Consider the following 19,016-nt stretch of genomic DNA (forward strand, 5'->3'; position numbering starts at 1 on the left):
TGTAGAAAATAAACTCCCTGAAGACAGGGACTGTCCTGTCTAGGTCTCCCTAGAATCTTGAATTGTGCCTAGCACTTAGTAGGTACTTAATAAGTAAATGCTTGCTGAGCTGGATTGAATTTATGACTCTAAGAAAGCTGCCAAAGTGAGGCCCACCCTCCTCCTCTTTCCATAGTTTCCAAGTATCACTTGCTCCATTGAATTTTAAACTTGTCCAAGTTGGGGAAATAACGCAAGCATTCACCTCACGTAATCTGAAGTCTCTTTCAAGCCACAGCATTTCATGGTAGCATCTACTAATAAAGACTAGTATAAATAGTCCCAGAAAAGAGACAAAGGGCAAAGAGAGGATCAAAATTATGGCGACTTTGAGGGTGAAGTAATATTTTACTCTCTCTTATAATTGCTTCCTTCATCCTTCCAAGACCCTCATTCCCCTCCTTCTGAGATCATGGAGAGGAGGGGGGCCCTTTTCTCTGGCCCCTTTACACGTCCATATTTCAGTATATCCTACTCTTGACATCCTCTATTCAAAAAAGTGCCAGGTGATGATTTTGTAGCCAATCACTTCTTTCATTACTTCTCCTTTGCAGCAATTTCCTCACTCTAGAATTGTTAAGAAATCTGGGTTCTAGATTTGACACTGTCATTACTTAGTTGTATAATATTGGCAGTTTCCTTCCCTTCCTGGGTGTAGCAGCAAGCACCCCAGCATCCCCAGGGTGTCTGCCAGCACAGGTTCTTGGATCTGCTTTGATAAAGGAAAGCAACTCAAAATGGGTTAACAAGCTTACTTTAATCAGTCATAGATGTATCATTTACCTAGTTCAGGGGAAAGAGGTCAGCACCCCGAACTTCAAAGTATACAGACAGAATTATCAGGACAGAGAAACAGATCAAGTAGACAGATTTCCAAACTGTCCAACCATTACATCCATACCCAGTCAACATCTGGGTTTTTCAAAATCGGGGGGGGGGGGGCTCTGGACAACGGCTTTTCAGAATACAGATCAAATCACAGAACACTTCTCAAAGTGAGCCCCAAAACAAAGCCTCGAATCAGGGTTTATATACCCTTCTCCTGGCTCAGAGAATGTAACAACCTTATTGACCCACTGGCCAATCAAGAAGTATCTACTGAAAAACAAGCCTCCCACCCCAGGCTCCAGGTGCACTTTAGCCTAGGGGCAGGGAAGATCTTACATTCCCATTACACTGGGCCTCAGTTTTCTCATATGCATGTCCTTGCCAGAGTTTATGGTTACCCAGCATTCCCACCTTTGGTTTGGTTACATGACCTCTAGACTTGAGGAAAGCAGATTTCCAAAATGTTCAGAGAAAAGACAAGTTATATCATCCTTTGGCTAGAGACTCAGAAAAGATTTCAATAGAATAAAAGGAATCTGGATGTAAAGAAGTTGGTGTGGCCACAGGGGGACCTCTCACTTTATTTAAAATGATGTTAGAATGATAATTTTACCAAGGATCATACAAATTATCAGCAAGATCCTATACAAAGAGTGTCAGATTAAAACTTTCAGTGGACTGAGGCCTATACAAAATGCCACACAAATATGTTTTTTTAAGAAATAATAAGGCATACATAGCTACACTCCCTTCTCATGCAGATAGTTTCATATCAATAACTTTTGTATAGCAGTTCAAGATTTGCAAAGTGCTTTTCATAGGTAGTTATCTCATTGGATCCTTCCAGCAACCCTGTGAGGCAAGTGCTATTATTATCCCCATTTTATAGACTAGGTAACTAGGTGGAAAATTTGCAAGTCAATATTATTTGTTAAGTCACTTCAGTTGTGTTTAACTCTTTGTGGCCCTATTTGTGGTTTTCTTGCAATGATACTTGAGTGGTTTGTGATTTCCTTCTCCAGCTCATTTTACAGATTAGGAAACTGAGGTCAACAGGGTTAAGTGACTTGCCCAGGATCACAGAACTAGTAAGTGTCTGAGGACAGAATTGAGCTCAGGTCCTCCTGGATCTAGAACTGGTACTTTATACACTGCATCACCTAGCTGCCCTAAGCATTTATTAGGCTCCTACTGTGTGCCAGGCAGGTAGCTGGGTGGCTCAGTGGATAGAGCTCTGGGCCTGAAGTCAGGAAGATCTGAGATCAAATCTGGCCTCAGACACTCACTAGCCATGTGACCCTGGGCAAGTCACTTAACCTCTGTTTGCCTTGATCCACCAGAGAAGGAAATGGCAAACCACTCCAGTATCTTTACCAAGAAAACTCCATGGATGGTATGGGCCACAAAGTGTCACAAAGAGTAGGACTTAACAATAAATGTGCCATGCACTATGCTAAGTGCTGGGGATACAGAAAAAGGCAAAAAAATCAATCCCTGTTCTTAAAGATCTCACAATCTAGTGGGGGAGACAATATATAAGCAACAATATACAAACAAGCTTGTTACAGGGTAAACTGGAGATTAGCAGCAGAGAAGCCTTGGGAAAGGCTGCTTGTAGTAGGTGGGATTTAGCAGGGACTGGAAGGAAGCCAGGAGGTGAAGGTGAGGAGGGAGATCATCTCAGGTATGGGGGACAGCCAGTGCAAATGCTCAGAGTCTGGAGATGGAGGGTCTTGTATGAGAAATATCTAGGAGGCCAGTGTGACTGAATCACAGAGTATGTGTCAAGGGTAAGGTATAAGAAGACTGGAAAGGTAGGAGGGAGCAAATTTATGAAGGGCTTTGAATGCCAGGGAGAGCATTTTATATTTGTTCCTGGAGAGGATAGGGAGGCACTGGAGTTTACTAAATAGTCGGATGACATGGTCTTTAAGAAGATAAGTTTTAGAGCTGGATGGAGAATGGACTGGCCTAGGGAGAGCCTTGTGGCAGGCAGCCCCACCAGCAGCTACTGCAATAGTCCAGGCAGGAGGTGATGAAGGCCTTTACCAGGGTGGTGGCAGTATCAGAGGAAAGAAGGGGGCATATCTGAGAGAGATTAAGAAGATAAAATTGAGAGAACTTGACATAAATTATATATGGAGGGTGAGAGAGAGTGAGGAGACAAGGATAATACCTAGATTTCGAGCCTGGGTAACAGGGTGACATTAATGGGAAAGTTTGAAAGTTTGCTAGGAGTCGCCGTGAGAGATAAAACACTAGGCCTGGAGTGACAAAAGACCTGAGTGCAAATCCTTCCTCATAGACTTACTATCTCTGTGACTTCAGGCAAGTCACTTAACCACTGGCTGCCTGAGTTTTCCCAACTGTAAAATGGGGATAATAATAGCATCTACCTCCCAGGATTATCAGGGCAGTTAGGTGGTGCTGAAGTAGATAGAGCAATAGATAGGCCCTGGTATCAGGAGGACCTGAGTTCAAGTGCAGCCTCAGATACTTCCTAGCTGTGTGACCCTGGGCAAGTCACTTCACCCTGTTTGCCTCAGTTTCCTCATCTGTAAAATGAGCAGGAGAAGGAAATGACAAATCACTCTAGTATCTCTGCCAAGAAAACCCCAAAAGGGGTCACAGAGAGTCAGATATGACAGAAACAACTCAATAATAACAACCCAGGGTTATCATAATGATCAGGAAGTAGGCTGGCCCTTAGAGTGCCTGGAGGGGAGTGATATGTAATAGACTTGGAAAGGTAGGATGAGTTTAGATATTTGATTCAAGAGTTCAGTTTGGGGACTGCCAAGTTCCAAAGGATATCTGGTTCAGGATGTCCAAAAAGCAGTGGAAGGTGAGACTAGAGGGAAGAGGACTTGCCCAGAGCCACACAGCTAGTATCCGAGGTGGGATAAGTCCCCTGTATCCTCTGCCACAAAGCTGCTGCTAGACATAGAACAAAGAAAAATAGAACCACTCAGCCCTTTTGTTTCCTCTTCCTCCATAAGGAGAATGATGTTCAGATTGCAGATAGTAGAACAGAGCCAGCTAAGAGGCAATTGAAGCCTAGGATGGGTGAGGAGAGAGTGGAACTGCATTAAATGAGTTTAGGTCACCTGCATTCCAGGCCCCTGAAAGACTCCATAAGGCTGATTGCTGACCCATCAGCCAGGGAGTTTTGAGGAAGTGGGGTGAAATGAGAGAGGAGACAGCAGAGCATTGGACCAGTTTTCCAAAAGGTGAACAAAAGAGAGTGTGCACATTCTCCTAGAAAACTTTATATCAGTCCCCAGAAGTGGCCTCGAATGCATGATTAAACAGCTGTTTTGTAGTTATCTCTGCAAAACACAGTGGTCATTGGCAGGAGCCAGTCATACCAAAGCAGGTGCATCCGGAGGAGTAGGTGGGCATAGAATCATGGGAATCTCAATTTAGAGCTAGAAGGCACCTTGGAAGCTGCCAAATCCAATCCCCTTGTTTAGGATAGACCTAGGGAGATGAAGGGCAGCTAGATGGCGCTGCAGTGGATAGAGGGCTGGACCTGGAGTCAGAAAGATCTGAGTTCAAATGTAGCCTCAGGCACTTTCTAGCTGTGTGACCCTGGGCAAGTCACTTCACCCTGTTTGCCTCATTTTCCTCATCTGGAAAATGAAATGGAGAAGGAAATGGCAAACCAAGCCAGTATCTTTGCCAAGAAAACCCCAAATGGGATCACAGAGAGTCAGACAAAAGTGAATAACAGCAAGGAAGAAGTGATTTCTCCAAGATCACATAGCTAGTAAGTGTCTGAGGCAGGATTTGAACCCTGGCCTAGCCTGACTCCAGGTCCAGCACTCTATCCATTGTTCTCCTTTGCTCTTATCAGAGATACAGGGTCTTGGCAGATCTAGGGAATGACCAAAAAGGCAAAATGGAGTGATTCCAACTGGCTGATACTGGTGGCTTTTGAATTGGCTGAATGAGTATTCCCACTGTTAGATTGATGTCAACCTAGAGAGAGGTATCTAGTGACTTCCCACAAGTCGTGGAATTTTGACTCCAAAGGAGCCACCTTAGTGATCTTCCAGTCCAGTCAGTAAGCATTTATTATACACCTACTGTGTTGATCACTGTACTAGGTACTGGGGAGACACAAAGACAAAGTGAAAATGGTCCCTGCCCTGAGGAGTTTGCATTCTTTTGGTGGGTGTGAGGAGGGTATGTATGGTGGCTGGTCAGTGCAAAGGCTCAGAGGTGAGATGAGAATGTCTTGTTTGAGGGCCAGGAAGAAGGCTGGCTCCTAGAGTGCCTGGAGGGGAGTGACATGTAATAAGCCTGAAAAGATAGGCTGGGGCAAGGTTGGAAAGAGTTTAAATATAGTTTATATTTGATTCAAGAGATAGTAGAGAGCCACTGGAAGTTATTGGGGGAGGGGAGTGATATGGTCAGACATGAGTTTTAGGAAAAACCTCATTTTTAATATGGGGAAATCAAGGCTCAAAAAGGTTATGTGACCTGCCTAAAGTTGCACAGTGAGTTCATAGCATCTTAGTGTAAAAAATTTAGAACTAGAAGGGACCTCAGAGGCCATCTAGTTCGGCTCCTACATTTTACAGATGATGAAACTGAGGCCCCGGGAGGAGAATGATTTGCCCAAGGTTACATGGGCAGCAGAGTTAGGAAGTCCTGAGTTTAAGTCCAGCCTCAGACACTTACTAGCTGTGTGACCCTGGACAAGTCATTTCATCCTGTTTGCCTCAGTTTCCTCATCTGTAAAAAATGGGGATTATAATAGCACCTTCCTCTGGGGTTGTTGTGAGGATCAAATGAGATAAGCATTGTAAAGCACTTAGCACTGTACCTAGCGCATAGTAGGCACTATATAAATGCTACTGTATTATTGTTATTGTTGTTGTTATACATAGCATCATAAATCTATGGTTGGAAAGGACCTCCGAGACCATCTAGTCATTTTACAGATGAGGAAACTAAGGCCCAGGGAGGGGAGGTGCCTTGTTAGGTCTCCTAATTCAGTATTTCCTTTACCAGAGCACCACCATCTCTGGTCTTTTTCTTTTTTCTTCTTTTTTTTTTTTGGAGGACAATTGGGGTTAAGTGACTTACCCAAGGTCACACGGCTAGTAAGTGTGTGTCAAGTGTCTGAGGCTGGATTTGAACTGAGGTCCTCCTGACTCCAGGGCCAGTACTCTACTCACTGCACCACCTAGCTGCCCCTCTGGTCTTTTTCAGTTTGATATTTTTTTAGCAATGACAGCATACTGAATGAGTAAATAAATGAACGAAACAACATTTATTAAGTACTTACTGTATACCAAACGCTATGCTATGCTCCAGAATCCAAATGAGAAGGCAGATGAGTCCCTGCTCCCAAGGGGCTCTCATTCTTTTTGGGGGAGACAACATAAGGGGAGACTTCATCTGCAGGGCAGGTGCTGGTCATTTTGTAGATCACTGATCTCTTAAGCAACTGAGTCAGGATCCAAAAAGAGCCCAGTAGCCTAGGACACTGGACCATGTTAAATAAGTTAAAAATCTACAGGGTCATATGTAAAATCCTGCCCTTGGGCCCACTGAGTCAAGGGCAGAATTCTTATTGTGTAGTTCAAGTGTGACTGGGTCGGGATCCAAGACCCTCTCAGCTCCGTGTACCTCAACACTGTGCATGCTGGTAAGAAAAAGATGAAAATGGAAGCTGTCGAATTTTGATTCCTCTTCAAAACCCTGGTATGAAAAATAGATGCTTGATTTTGTTTGGGGTTGGTTGGTGTTAGTGGGGGTGGGGTTGGTGGGGGGAGAACGAGGGCTTATGGAAATTAGAATGGCCGAAATGAGAGATTGAATCTCTACATTTCAGTGTCCCATTACTGAGTATAATCTTCTGCTAGTGATATGTCACAATTTTCTCCTCTGCCTTGTACTCGAGTACCTAAATTGGATTGTTTCCTTAGTAACAAGAATTATCAGATGATTTATTCAAAGCTGATCTATGGAGAGTTCAAGCCAACAAGTATTCTCTAAGCATTTCTTGTTCAGTCCAGCATGGAGAAAGATACAAAGGAAGCTCTCCTTGGTCCCTGACCACAAGAAGTTTATGGTGTAGATGGGGGAGAAGAGACTTACATACATGTAGCAATTAGACAATGATACTAGGCAGCCTAATTAGGTCCCAGAACGTGGTGTAGGGATAGCATCTGTCAGGAAAGGAAGAGAGAGACTTGAGGTGAGCCACAGTTGTGAAGGAAGAGTTCCTGAAGGGAATGGGACTCGAGGTGAGCTTTTGAAGAATTGGGAATGTCTGGATGAGCTTTTAAACAGTATCTGAATCAGGGAGGATAAAGCACACTACAACATCAGAAAACATGTGTCTTTGTATGGTAGAGCCATCTGGGGAGACAGGCTATCCTGCCAAGGAAGGATCACATTCTAATGTGCTAAGACTCTGGAAAATGTAAGCAGCGCTACTGTTATGTCTTTCTGTTTATATTTCCAGGGTGATCCTGGCCTGCCTGGGTACCCAGGTACTCCTGGCACTCAAGGTGCCCTGGGAGATATTGGTTTGCCTGGTGCTCCAGGGAGCCCTGGGGTAAAAGGACAGCCAGGCTTGCCCGGATGGCCAGGTAACATTTTTCTCTTTTAATTGTAATTTTTGAGCAGCTCAGGTTTCTTCCTTTCCTTCCTCTCATTGCTGGCTCTCAGGCAAAATCAAGAGACAGAGAAAATCTGTTTTATTTGCTTGGATCCGACTCCCAGATCTGATATCGACATTGTGCTGGCCATTCCCCTTCCTTTTTTCTGAGCTGCATTTCTTACAGAGTGGAGAAGGGCCCCAGCAGCTCAGCAGGGGAAGATTCTGAGACCTGAGAGACAGTTGGTATATACCACTTTCCAATTTGGACTGCTAGCTGCAGGCCAATTAAGGAGCCTGACTATTTTCATAGGTGATAATATTCACAGCTGAACCCTGCCCTGCTTCTGGTTCCCTTGGAAAGTTTGACACCTGTACACGGGGACACGATGGGTGGTGGCACAATGGCGGCCCAATTCATTCAGCTAACAAACGGTTGAGTGACTTGGGTAAAAGAACAGAGACTGAGTTATCTTATTATCGGCTCCCTTCATACTGGCTGTGTTCAATGCTGGCTGCTTCACTCACCCAGTAGTATGGCTGCCTGGACCTTGATTGGTCTTGATCACTGAAGTATTGACTCTGAAACACATTTCTCAGACTTTACTGGTACTGACAATAAACTAGTCCCTTAACTTTTGAATCAGATTTCACGGGGAAAAAAGAAAAAAAAAAGACTTAGTACATACCTTTTTTTAACCACCTAATCATTTCTCAGTGTACTTCCCTTTGCTTTGAACCCTCTGTTATAACAAAGAAGAACAGCTAAACAGAACTCACTGACAGTATAAGGACTATTCGACTTCTCCAGTCCTCAACCTGTCCATTGAAAGAATAGAAGCATGCTTCATCATCCATTGTCTTGGACTGAGATTTGTTATTGAGATTAATCTGAGCCAGATTCCCTTTTGGTGGTATGTGGCTCAGTTAAGTGTCTCAGTGGATGGGTTACTGCACCTGGAGTCAGGAAAACCTGAGTTCAAATCCAGTCTTGGACACTTCCCAGTTGTGTGACCCTGGGCAAATCACTTCTGTTTGTCTTAGTTTTCTCATCTGTAAAATGGGGATCATAATGCTACCTCCCACCCAGAGTAATTGAGAGGATCAAATGAGATATTTGTAAAGCTCTTAGTGTAGTACCTGACACATAGGTGATGCTTAATAAATGCTAACTTATTATTTCCACTGGCATTATTAGAGTCTCTCTGTGTGTTGTCCTCTTGGTTCTGCTGAAGCCACTTACATCAGTTTATGCAAGTCTTCTCACATTTCTCTGAAAATTTCCCCTTTTTTATGGTTTTGTTTTCTGAACTGAATCTGTGATTTCATTGGCATGAGGAACTCCCTATGTGGTAATCCCTGTACCAGTGTAGCTCACTTGTTCTATAACTTTTGGTTTTAGAGAATTGCTAGACACCCAACCTCCCAAGGCCCCAAGAAACTTTCTTGGCTTTTTCTCACAGAGCAAAAATAGCCCTTTACCTTCTCAAACTCCAGGTTCCAACTTTTTTCATCTTTTACTAGTGATTTGTTTACAACTTTTGGCCACCGCAAAAAGTCTGTTCTAGATATTTTGGTATTTATGAGTCCATCTTACTGTGTATGTCCATTAGTGTGATCACTAGGTCAAAGTTCAGTGACTTTTAGTGACTTGTCCCTGTAATTCCAAATTATTTTCCAAAATGGTTGGATCAGTTTACAGCTACACCAACAGTGTACTCACATGCCAGTATTTCCATGACCTCACCAGTGGTGACTATTTCTGCTTTTTTTCCCATCTTTTACAATTTTATGGGTATGAGTAAAAACTTAGAATTGTTTTAACTTATTTTAACCTTATTACCAGTGATTTGTAGTATTTTTATATGACTATCAATAGTTTGCTTTTCTTCTTTTGAAGACTCTTTGCTCATATTCTCTGACCACAATTGTTTTAGAGTGGTTCAGTCTTTACAGATATTTATGAGATCAGTTCTATAGACTGGGTATCTCAAAAGTCTTAGTATAGAAGCTTAGAAGTTTAATAATAAGAACTTTAAGCTGTACTAAGACTTTTTGGACATGGTGTGTGTGTGTGCGTGTGTGCGCACGTACGCACATGTACAATAAAAGCTCCCTGTATGTGTCTCTCTCCCTTCCTCCTAAGAACTATTATTCAAAAGGTAATGGTCAAAGAAATTGACCAACAGTTTTCAAAAGAAGAAAAGCAAGCTCTATTAATATCCCTATAAAACGATCCAAATCACTAATAATTAAATGAACACATATTAAAATAATTTTCAGTTTTCATTTGCACCCAACAAATTAGAAATAAACAAGTCAATGTTGGAGAAGCTGTGGGAAGACAGGCACACATGCATACATACATGCTATGTATATACAGATACTAATGAAACCAGGAGTCTGAAAATCATATGTCAAGTATATTTGTTCTAGACTTGTGAATTCATTTCTATAGGGAGCTCCTGGTAAGAAAAGTCCCTCAGTCAACACAACCCTGTTCTGCAGCTTGTAGTGGAGTTGCTTGAGACACTGAGAGATTAAATGATTTACCCAGGGTAACATAACCAGTATGTGTCAGAGGCAGTTCGGGTTTCCCTGACTCTGAAGACAGTTCTATATTCCTCTCATATATGTAAGAAAAGAAATAACAAATATGAGGACTACATGTATGTGCATGTATAGTTTTCTGTACCTGTTATTTCATTAGATGGTAAACTCTCGCTGCAGATCATCAATTTATCTGTAACTTTGAGTCTTAAAATGTTGCCTAAAACTTGAGGAAGTTAACTGACTTGCCCATGATCACACAGATGTGTGTGTGTGATCACACAGTAGTCTTATAAATTTGTGTCAATTGTCTATGTTGTATGGATAATAGATTTTGATATTATCGGAAATATTTGATGCAAAATTTCCCTCCTCCCCCTTGGGGCAGCTAGGTGGTGCTGTAGTGGATAGAGTACCAGGCCTGGAGTCAGGAAGACTCATCTTCCTGAGTTTAAATCTGGCCTCAGAACACTTCCTAGCTATGGGACCCTGGGCAGATCACGTCCCCCTGTTGGTTTCTGTTTCCTCATGTATTAACCGAAATGGAGAAGGACATGGCAAACCACTTTGGGATCTTTGCCAGGAAAACTCAAAATAGAGTCACAAAAAGTCAGATACAACTGAAGTGACTGAACAACAAACTACAACAACAATTTTTTTTTTACTGCTTGACAATTTTTCTTTTTATTTTAGCTGTATTGATTTCATTCATTCAAAAACTTTTATATTTTATGCAATCAAAACTGACTGCTTTATCAAGGATCACCTTTATTCCTTGTCTGGTTAAGAATTCTCTCCCTATCCCTAATTGTGAAAGATACCTCCTTTCATTCTTTAGTTAAATTTTTTGGAGGGTGGGGTGTTGTTTTTTATGATAAGGTCTTTTATGTCAAAGACACATCCATTTTGAGCTTATTGTGGCATATGTCTGTTGGATGCTGGTCTGAACCTAATTTCTGCCAATTGCTTTCTAGTTTTCCAAGTAGTCTTTGTCAAATAAGGAATCTTTCCCTGAGTAGTGTGTGTCTTTGGGTTTATCATACATTGTAATGTTATGTTCAAGTGGTTTCTGAATCTCACTTATCTAGTCTGTTCCACTGATCTACTTTTCTACTTTTAAAGCAGTACTGAATAGCTTTGATGATTATTGCATTATAATATAATTTGAGATCTGGTAAAGCTCAGCCCTTTTTACTTCGGCCTTTTAAAATCATTTCCCTAGAGTTTCTAGATTTTTGTTCCCCTGAAGGATTTTGTTATCATTTTGTCTGGTTCTAAAAAGTATCTTTTTTGATAGTTTGATGTAGTACTAAATCTATACATTAATTTAGGTCATACTATCATGTATACTAAATTGGCACAGCTAAGTCACAAACAATGACCGTTTCTCCACATATTCTTCCTTTATATTTTAGAGAGGCAGCATTGTATGGTAGATAGAGAACCTTGAAGCTAGAAAGACCTGGGTTCAGGTCTTAATTCTGATATGTACTGTACGACCCTGGACAAGTCACTTAGCCTTTCAGTGTTCTAGGGGAATTTTCTAGGACTATTTATTGCAGAGAAGGTGCTGACCTGTATCAATAAAGAGAGTTTCCTCATCAGGGAGTTTTCCATACCAGTGAAATCACAGGTCCAGTCCTGTCTTATCCTTATATTGATAATGTATTCTTAGAAAACTATAATTATACAACTTATGAGTGTCTTGATAGATTAATTCTCAGATATCTTATAAAATTTATAATCATTTTAAATGGATTTTTTCTTTCTATTTTTTTGCTTGGTCTTTGTTAGCATTGTAAAGAAATGTGATGATTTTCATGGATTTATTTTGTATGCTACTACCTTACTAAAAACTATTAATCTTATTAGTTTCCTTGCTGATTCTCAGGGGTTTTCTAAGTCAACCATCATATCTGAAAATAGGGCTATTTTGCCTCTTTTTTTTTTTTTTACTGATTTCTATTCCATCAATTTCTCTCATTTTTCTTATTGCTATAGCTAGCATTTCTAGAACTTTGTCAACTAATAGAGGAAGAGAGGACATCCTTGCTTTATACTTGGAAACAATGCTATTTTTTTTTTACTTTAGAGATATACTTTTGGAGGTATTAAAGGTGTACCATGAGCCACTTTGACAGCACATAAGCTAGAAATACTTTCTGGGAGGCTGACATGCTTGAATGCATTAAAGGAGCTAACATTGTAGTTTAGAGATTTGTCTTGGACCAGCTGGCTCCTTCTTTCAATACCTCTACCTTAAGTCACAGTAGTTGAAAAACAAGTATTTTGTTTGCCAAATGAGTGGAGATCTTCTGAAAGATAGAAACCTTTCTGTTGAGTTTTTGTTGTTGTTCTTCCACCATTGGGCTAGAGAGAAGGAAACAGAGCAGTAACAGGGTAAATCTTTTGATCTTCTCTAGTACCTTTCCTTTTAACCAAGATGGCCTGGCTCCCTTTAGGATGTACTTGACACCCACTGGATCGAGTAATAAAAGAGACAATGTCCTTTGGAAACACATCCAACTGAATCTAGCAGACTGAAAGCACCTAGTAGACTGAGTTATTTGTATTGACAGTCTGCCTAGTTTCTAAATCTAATTTTCTAATTCCTGTATTTCAGAGTAAATGGATTCAAGACTGGTGTGCAGTGGTGTTAAGAATTTTTTGCTTTGTTTATGAATGGTACAATGCTAACAAATGAATTTGCAATCTTAAATCATCCCCCCAAACAACTAAAATTATACCCAGTGAGCACCAACACTTTATGTATTTCTCTCTGTAAACTTTAATTCTGAATCGTAACTGTCAAAGCAGTGCTGTTTTCTTCTGCTTTTCAATTCAGGTTCTTTTCCACAGGTACTACAGGCCTTTCTGGACCCAAAGGTCTGGATGGCCCACCTGGCAGCCCAGGTATCCCAGGACAATCTGGTCCTGTAGGTAAGTATGATGTTATGTCATAATTACAGAGATTGAAGTTCCCTTTGGATAGGCTCAGTTCCTTCATGGCATATGACTTTTCAAGAGGTAGAGGCAAAGTGACCAGTTACCAAGTTCTTGTTCTAGCTATAGAGCGTACTCTTTCACAAAGCTATTTCAGACTATTACCATTATGGATGATTATCTTTGGAGCTCAATTGGCAGTCATTTTGTAGCTGAGTTTCTGAAAAGATGGCCCAGGATTGGCTGTTTGACAGCTGCTAGCAAAGGGTTCTCCACTTCTTTAGGCCCAAGTGTTCCCCACCTGCAGAATCTAGCTATAGCAAATCAGTCCCCTCACAGTTTCCCCCTACCTTCTTCTCCCCACACACATATCCCAGAGCCAGCCTCAAAGTTGAACGCTAAGGATAGGCATTCTCTGATTTGGCTGGTACTTGGTACCTGGGGCAATGTTTTACTTCTGAAGATTGGGGAGAAATTTTATGTGACTTTGTCATTTTAGGTGGTGAGAGTCAAAGGTTATATGATAAGAGGGGAACCACTGTGGGAAGACAGGGGATTGCTTATTGAGAAGTTTATTGCTTTTGTAACTTATAACATTTGGGTCTTGTTCTTTAGGCAGTCAGGGCCATCCTGGTTCCCCAGGATCTCCAGGAGAGAAAGGGAAACCTGGTCAAGATGGGATTCCTGGGCCAGCTGGACAGAAGGGTGAACCAGGTAAGGTATTTTCTCTCTACTCATCTCCTATTTTCCTTTATAACTATTTTCTTGCAAACATACCACATCTTTCCACATCTTTTTATCCCATTGCCTCCCTCTGCCTTGCTGAAATCGATCATTCTAAAGTCTCCATTTACCCCCTCCCCCCTTTGATGTTCTTTCCCTTCCTATTCATCTTCTACTCCATTCATGGAATTATGTTTCACTTTTGTCCTTCAAACTATCTTCTTTCCATGATATAAAACTTCAGATCTTTTTACCTCAGTCAAGTAGTTCAGAGACTCAATAGTCACCATGACCAAGCTTTTCTATCGAAAGTGATTATGTCCAATGTATGTTTATATGTAATACTGGGTACAAGAAGGATGTTTTTGTCAGAGGAGCACTCCTGTCACTTTAGGGTTTAAATAGGTAGTTCATTGTGGGTTGAAATATAAAATAATCTCAAAATCAATTGTTCTGAATTGTGTTATAAGTCCTTCTTGGTGGGGTGGGGGGTGTTGTTGTGTCATGGCAGGTCAACCAGGATTTGGATTCCCAGGACCCCCAGGAATCCCAGGATTTCCTGGTAAGGTTGGAATTGGAGTAACTGGTAGATATTCTCTTCTAGATCTGATTCCTGTTAACAGGGATCAGAACTGGTGGCAGGGGATGGTTGGGGGCAGGAGGAAGGCAACCATTAACACGCTGAAATTGGGAAACTCTCCAGAATTAAACTGCATTGATCAGAATTATTAAATCTCTCAAAGTTGTTTATCTTTACAGTGTTGTTGATCTCTTGGTTCTGCTCACTTCATTCTGCATCAGTTTATACAAGTCTTTTCAGGCATCTCTAAAACCATCCCTTTTATCATTTCTTATGGCACAATTGTATTCCACTGCATTCATATGCCATGATTTGTTCAGCCATTCCCAAAATGATGGGCATTCTCTTAGTTTCTAATTCTTTGAAACTACAGAAAGGGCAGCTAAAATATTTGTATACATAAGGATTCTTTCTTTTTCTTCGATCTCTGGGATGTTTGTAGACTGAGTAGTTGTATTATTGGGTCAAAGGGTAAGCATATTTTAGTGACTTTTTGGGTATAGCTCCAAATTGCTTTCCAGAGTGGCTGACTATACCAATGGACAGGTCCACCAACAGTGCATTAATGGACCTGTTTTTCCACAGCCCCTCCAACATTTGTCACTTTTTTGCCAATATGAGTGTGAAGTATAATCTCATCATTCCCAGAGACTGAGAGATGATGTACTTAAATTGTTCATGTGATTGTTATTGTTGTTGTTAAATCTAATGGGATCTTGGGCTGTTAAGAGAGTCCTGGTTTCTAGGAGTAAGGATGTGATAGTCCCATAGTTTCATGCCTTGACCAGGCCAGATTTTGAGTATTATGTTCAGACATTTTAGGAAGGACATTGAGAAGCTGGAGAATGACCTTCTGGGTGAAAGGCATATGAGGGGAAGAGAAGACTCAGGAGGAGCAAGACAGCAGGGCTGTCACATGGAGAGGGCGGGACCAGCAGCAGCGGGAGAAACTTACTAACATTCTGTGTTATGCAAAAGAGGGATGAGCTGCCTAGGAAAGTGTTAGGTTCTCCCTCCCAGGAGGTGTTCAGGCACATGTCAGGTATGTTGTTGGGGGTGGGGGCATTGGTTGAGGTCCTATTCAAGTCTGAATCTTTTGACTCTGTGACAGAGTGGGTTATGGGGTCAGATAGATATGAAATCTAGGAATGCTGATAAAGTCCTCAAAGTGCCAGCTTATTGATTATGAATATTTTGTATCTAAAATAGTTTCTCACTTTATAGTTATAATTTGCACTATAATCTTGTTCTTTTATTTTTGCAGGTGAGAAGGGTGATGAAGGTTCACCAGGCACTCCAGGAAAGCCTGGCCTTCAAGGCCCAAAGGGCAAACAGGGCTTTCCTGGCTTCCCTGGTATACAAGGGCCTCCAGGTCCTCCTGGCTCTCCAGGTCAAAGTCAAAAAGGTCCCAAAGGGAACCCTGGGCCTCGAGGTCATCCTGGGAAACCAGGTACATATGGAAGCATCAGGGAAATGGTCCTATTATTGTCCATTATTTTGTCTTGCTGGTAGGTTATTTAGTGTTTAGAGCTAGACTAATTTTGTAAATTAGGGCTGTGTTCCAAGTAAACAGCTTGGTTTATGCCCAACTCCATTGATTTCCATGGTGTCTACCAATTCCACTTAATAATGAACGTCATCCTCATCTACTTAGAGTGGAAGTAAAACTCAGTAACTGACATATTAGTCTCTTTGTTGAAGGAATAGCTCTGCTGATAACCTGGCAGCAAAATCCCATGGCCATGTTGCAGTGCAGGCAGAACTATAACATCCCAGAAATAATTTTCATGGGCACCCAATCTACTTTTTTGGACTGCACCAAAAAAATGTCTCCAAAGTTGGCTGCATGATTCAATGTCATTGGCACAATAAACAGATTTCATCTTTCCTAGGAACAGGACAATCAAATTTCTCTTCGGCATCCCAGCATGATCAAATTGGATAGCGAGCTCCTCAGACCAAGCTCATGTCTGGATCTCATCTTTCTTACGTTAACACTGTTCCCGCAGAGTCAATTCTGCATCCAATGTTCACCTTTTCATTCAGTGTCTGTGTGGGGTAGTTCCATTTACTAATTCTGGAAAATCTCATTTTCATCCACGGTTAATATTGCTGATCCCAGACACTCACTGGTGGTCTTTTATCGACAGCTTTTTGAGACTCCATTTTCCATTTTTATATTTCTGGTAATTAAAAACTTGGCTCTCATTGATTAAAAAGCAAGTGAAATCTCCAATGAAAGCAACAAAATAATTGGTCCCTCTCTTCCTAGGACTTGAAAGTCTCTGGATTTTTGCTTCCAAATGCCATTTAATTCATGCTAATAGTGTGTTCACTAATATTGTAGTTAATTTCCCTGAGATCTCTATGACAGAGTCAAATTCATTGGGATCATGGGCTATGTTCAGAATACCTCTTCGCTAGCTGGCTGTCTCTGCTGTGATGTGAATGTTTCTGGAGGGGGTTAAGCAACTCCAGTGATGGGGTTCTTTCTCAGGGGGGAAAAATGGGATTGTATCCTGGTTGAACAAGGACTAATTTGAGGGAGGGAGGGGAAAGCCGACCCTTATCACTTTGCCGTTTGGAGTAATACTGCTAATTTATTCAAGGAATAGTGAAATTAGTTAGCTTACACTGGAAGTATGGCCATTAGTTATAAACAAACCAACCCACAAAATAGCACACAGCTCTATTTCTGATTTTACTACAGTCGTGAGAAATAAATAAATAAATAAGAGAAATGGGCTCTTCTCTACTTTTGCATATTTTCTGTGAACTCTACTCAGGAAGTTTAAGCCTGATTGTCTTCGTAGGAGCTTAGAGTAATGATTATTATGAAAATGACTTCCTGTCTGTCAAAACACACCAGTGTGTGCTGTTGGGAAGTGATGGCTTGGTTTGTGAAAAGATCACTAGAGTGTAATAAGCTTTCAGAATACAGCAATGGTGAACTAACCCTTTGGTGAAAGGCTCCACGGGATATTAGAGCTGATTGCTGTTTCTCCAGTGTCCATGTTCTCTTCCCATTGTGCAATAACCACATTGGACCTTGATGAACTCAATCCTTTCTGGGTCCTGCAGGTTAAGCCTCTTAATGCTCAAGTGATAAGCTTTATATTAAGTTTGAAATGATAACCATCTAAGCATGTGCATATGTGTTGATTTTGGACCATCATTTCATGGTCCATGGAACATGATGTTGATTTGAACCATGATTTCATGGGAATAGAGGACTCCTTTCACCAGTGCAGCTCTACATCTCCTCTGGAACCTATAGTCTCAGAGAACTGCCCTTTTGGGGCACTGAGAGGTTAAGTCACTTGCTCAGGTCTTCCCAACTCCAGGGTCAGCTCTTTACCCACTATATCATATTGTCCTTCATCTAAATGTAATTTTTTTTCAAACTGAACATGTGATTTAATTGGTAGAGGGAGTTCCTAATGAGGAAGCTCCTTTTTTTTTTTTAAAGCAGTCAGGGTTAAGTAACTTGCTCAAGGTTACACGGCCAGTTATTTCTGGGTGTGGTGCTGAGTGTCTGAGCCCGGGATTCAATCTCCAGGTCATCCCAACACTGGATCCAGGGCTCTTACTCGCTGAGCCACCTGGCCACCCCTAAGCAACTGCGGTTAAGTAACTTGCTCAAGGTTACACAGCCAGGTGTTTCTGGGTGGGTGCTAAGTGCCTGAGCCCAGATTCTATCCCAGGTCATCCTGACACTGGAGCTGGTGCTCTTACTCACTGTGCTACCTGGCCGACCCTGAGGAAGCTCCTTCTATATCAGTGGAGATTGGTACCTTCCCTGTCATTTACAGTGTCAGAGAGTTGCCTGGGAAACTGCAAGGTTTAGCAACTTGCTAGGGGTCATACAACCAGAATATGTCAGAATCAGTGTTCGAGCATATATGTATGTGTACACATAAATGCTTAAAATTGCCAAGTATATTAATGTATACAATCAAAAATGTAACATGCCAAATCAGTTCTCATATTTTGGCTGAAAATTGTAAGATATTAGTAAATTACAATACTCAGTGTCTCCAACCAACAGTGAGAAGTCACTTAATTAGGAAAGTCAATTTAGCATTCTTTTCCAATTTTGCTAACAAGCAGAATCATCGTCCACTTATCTATGACTTTCTTTGTCATAGATCTGAGCAAGAAAACATCATTCTGCACTCCTTTGGGAGATGCTGAAGCTAATTGTTGGCCAAAAAACATCAAGGAGAGACTTGTGAATACAGAAGTAATTGGGCTATTTAATAACCATTTTTTAAATTATCCCACACTTTCCTTTGTCAGAAACTATAGATATATTAGAATCTGTATCTGCTGGATTTTGTGTAGGTTTTCCCCGATATAGAGTCTCCTACTCAAGATTTTGCAGTTGATCAATCAACAAGCATTTGAGAGGCTGTGTTCCCTAGTGATTAGAGAGTTTGCCTCAGAGTTGGGAAGGCCTAGTTTCAAATCCTGCCTCCAGTAATGGCTGTGTGACCCTGGGCAAGTCACTTAACTTTTCACTGCCCCTCTGGAAACTCTATATGACTAAATTACAGATGACCTCTATTGGCAGAAGGAATTCTCAATAGGAATTCCCCATCCTACTGAACTCACAGGGCCAGGCTTTTTCAGTATGTGCAAGGCATAATGCTCAGTGTTGGGGATGTCAAGATTAAAGGTGACCCAGCCCCTGCCCTCAGGAAACTTAAATTCTAATCAAGTTATCAAATTTAAGTG

The 19,016-nt window shown here is 41.3% G+C and overlaps 1 protein-coding gene across 1 annotated transcript in view; it reads left to right on the top strand.

The window, feature by feature from the left end:
- The window catches only part of COL4A5 (collagen type IV alpha 5 chain), a 211,520-nt gene that overhangs the window by 154,924 nt on the left and 37,580 nt on the right, over positions 1–19,016 (top strand). The window contains exons 33-37 of the mRNA XM_069100381.1: positions 7,349–7,475; positions 12,893–12,973; positions 13,592–13,690; positions 14,211–14,261; positions 15,544–15,729. Of these exons, the coding sequence (XP_068956482.1) occupies positions 7,349–7,475; positions 12,893–12,973; positions 13,592–13,690; positions 14,211–14,261; positions 15,544–15,729 (544 nt within the window). The remainder of the gene's footprint in view (positions 1–7,348; positions 7,476–12,892; positions 12,974–13,591; positions 13,691–14,210; positions 14,262–15,543; positions 15,730–19,016) is intronic.

Source organism: Petaurus breviceps, unplaced genomic scaffold (genome assembly GCF_028583685.1).
Source record: "Petaurus breviceps papuanus isolate PSGF00001 unplaced genomic scaffold, PetGlider_PUasm1.0 400, whole genome shotgun sequence".
In the NCBI taxonomy this organism is placed as follows: Eukaryota; Metazoa; Chordata; class Mammalia; order Diprotodontia; family Petauridae; genus Petaurus; species Petaurus breviceps.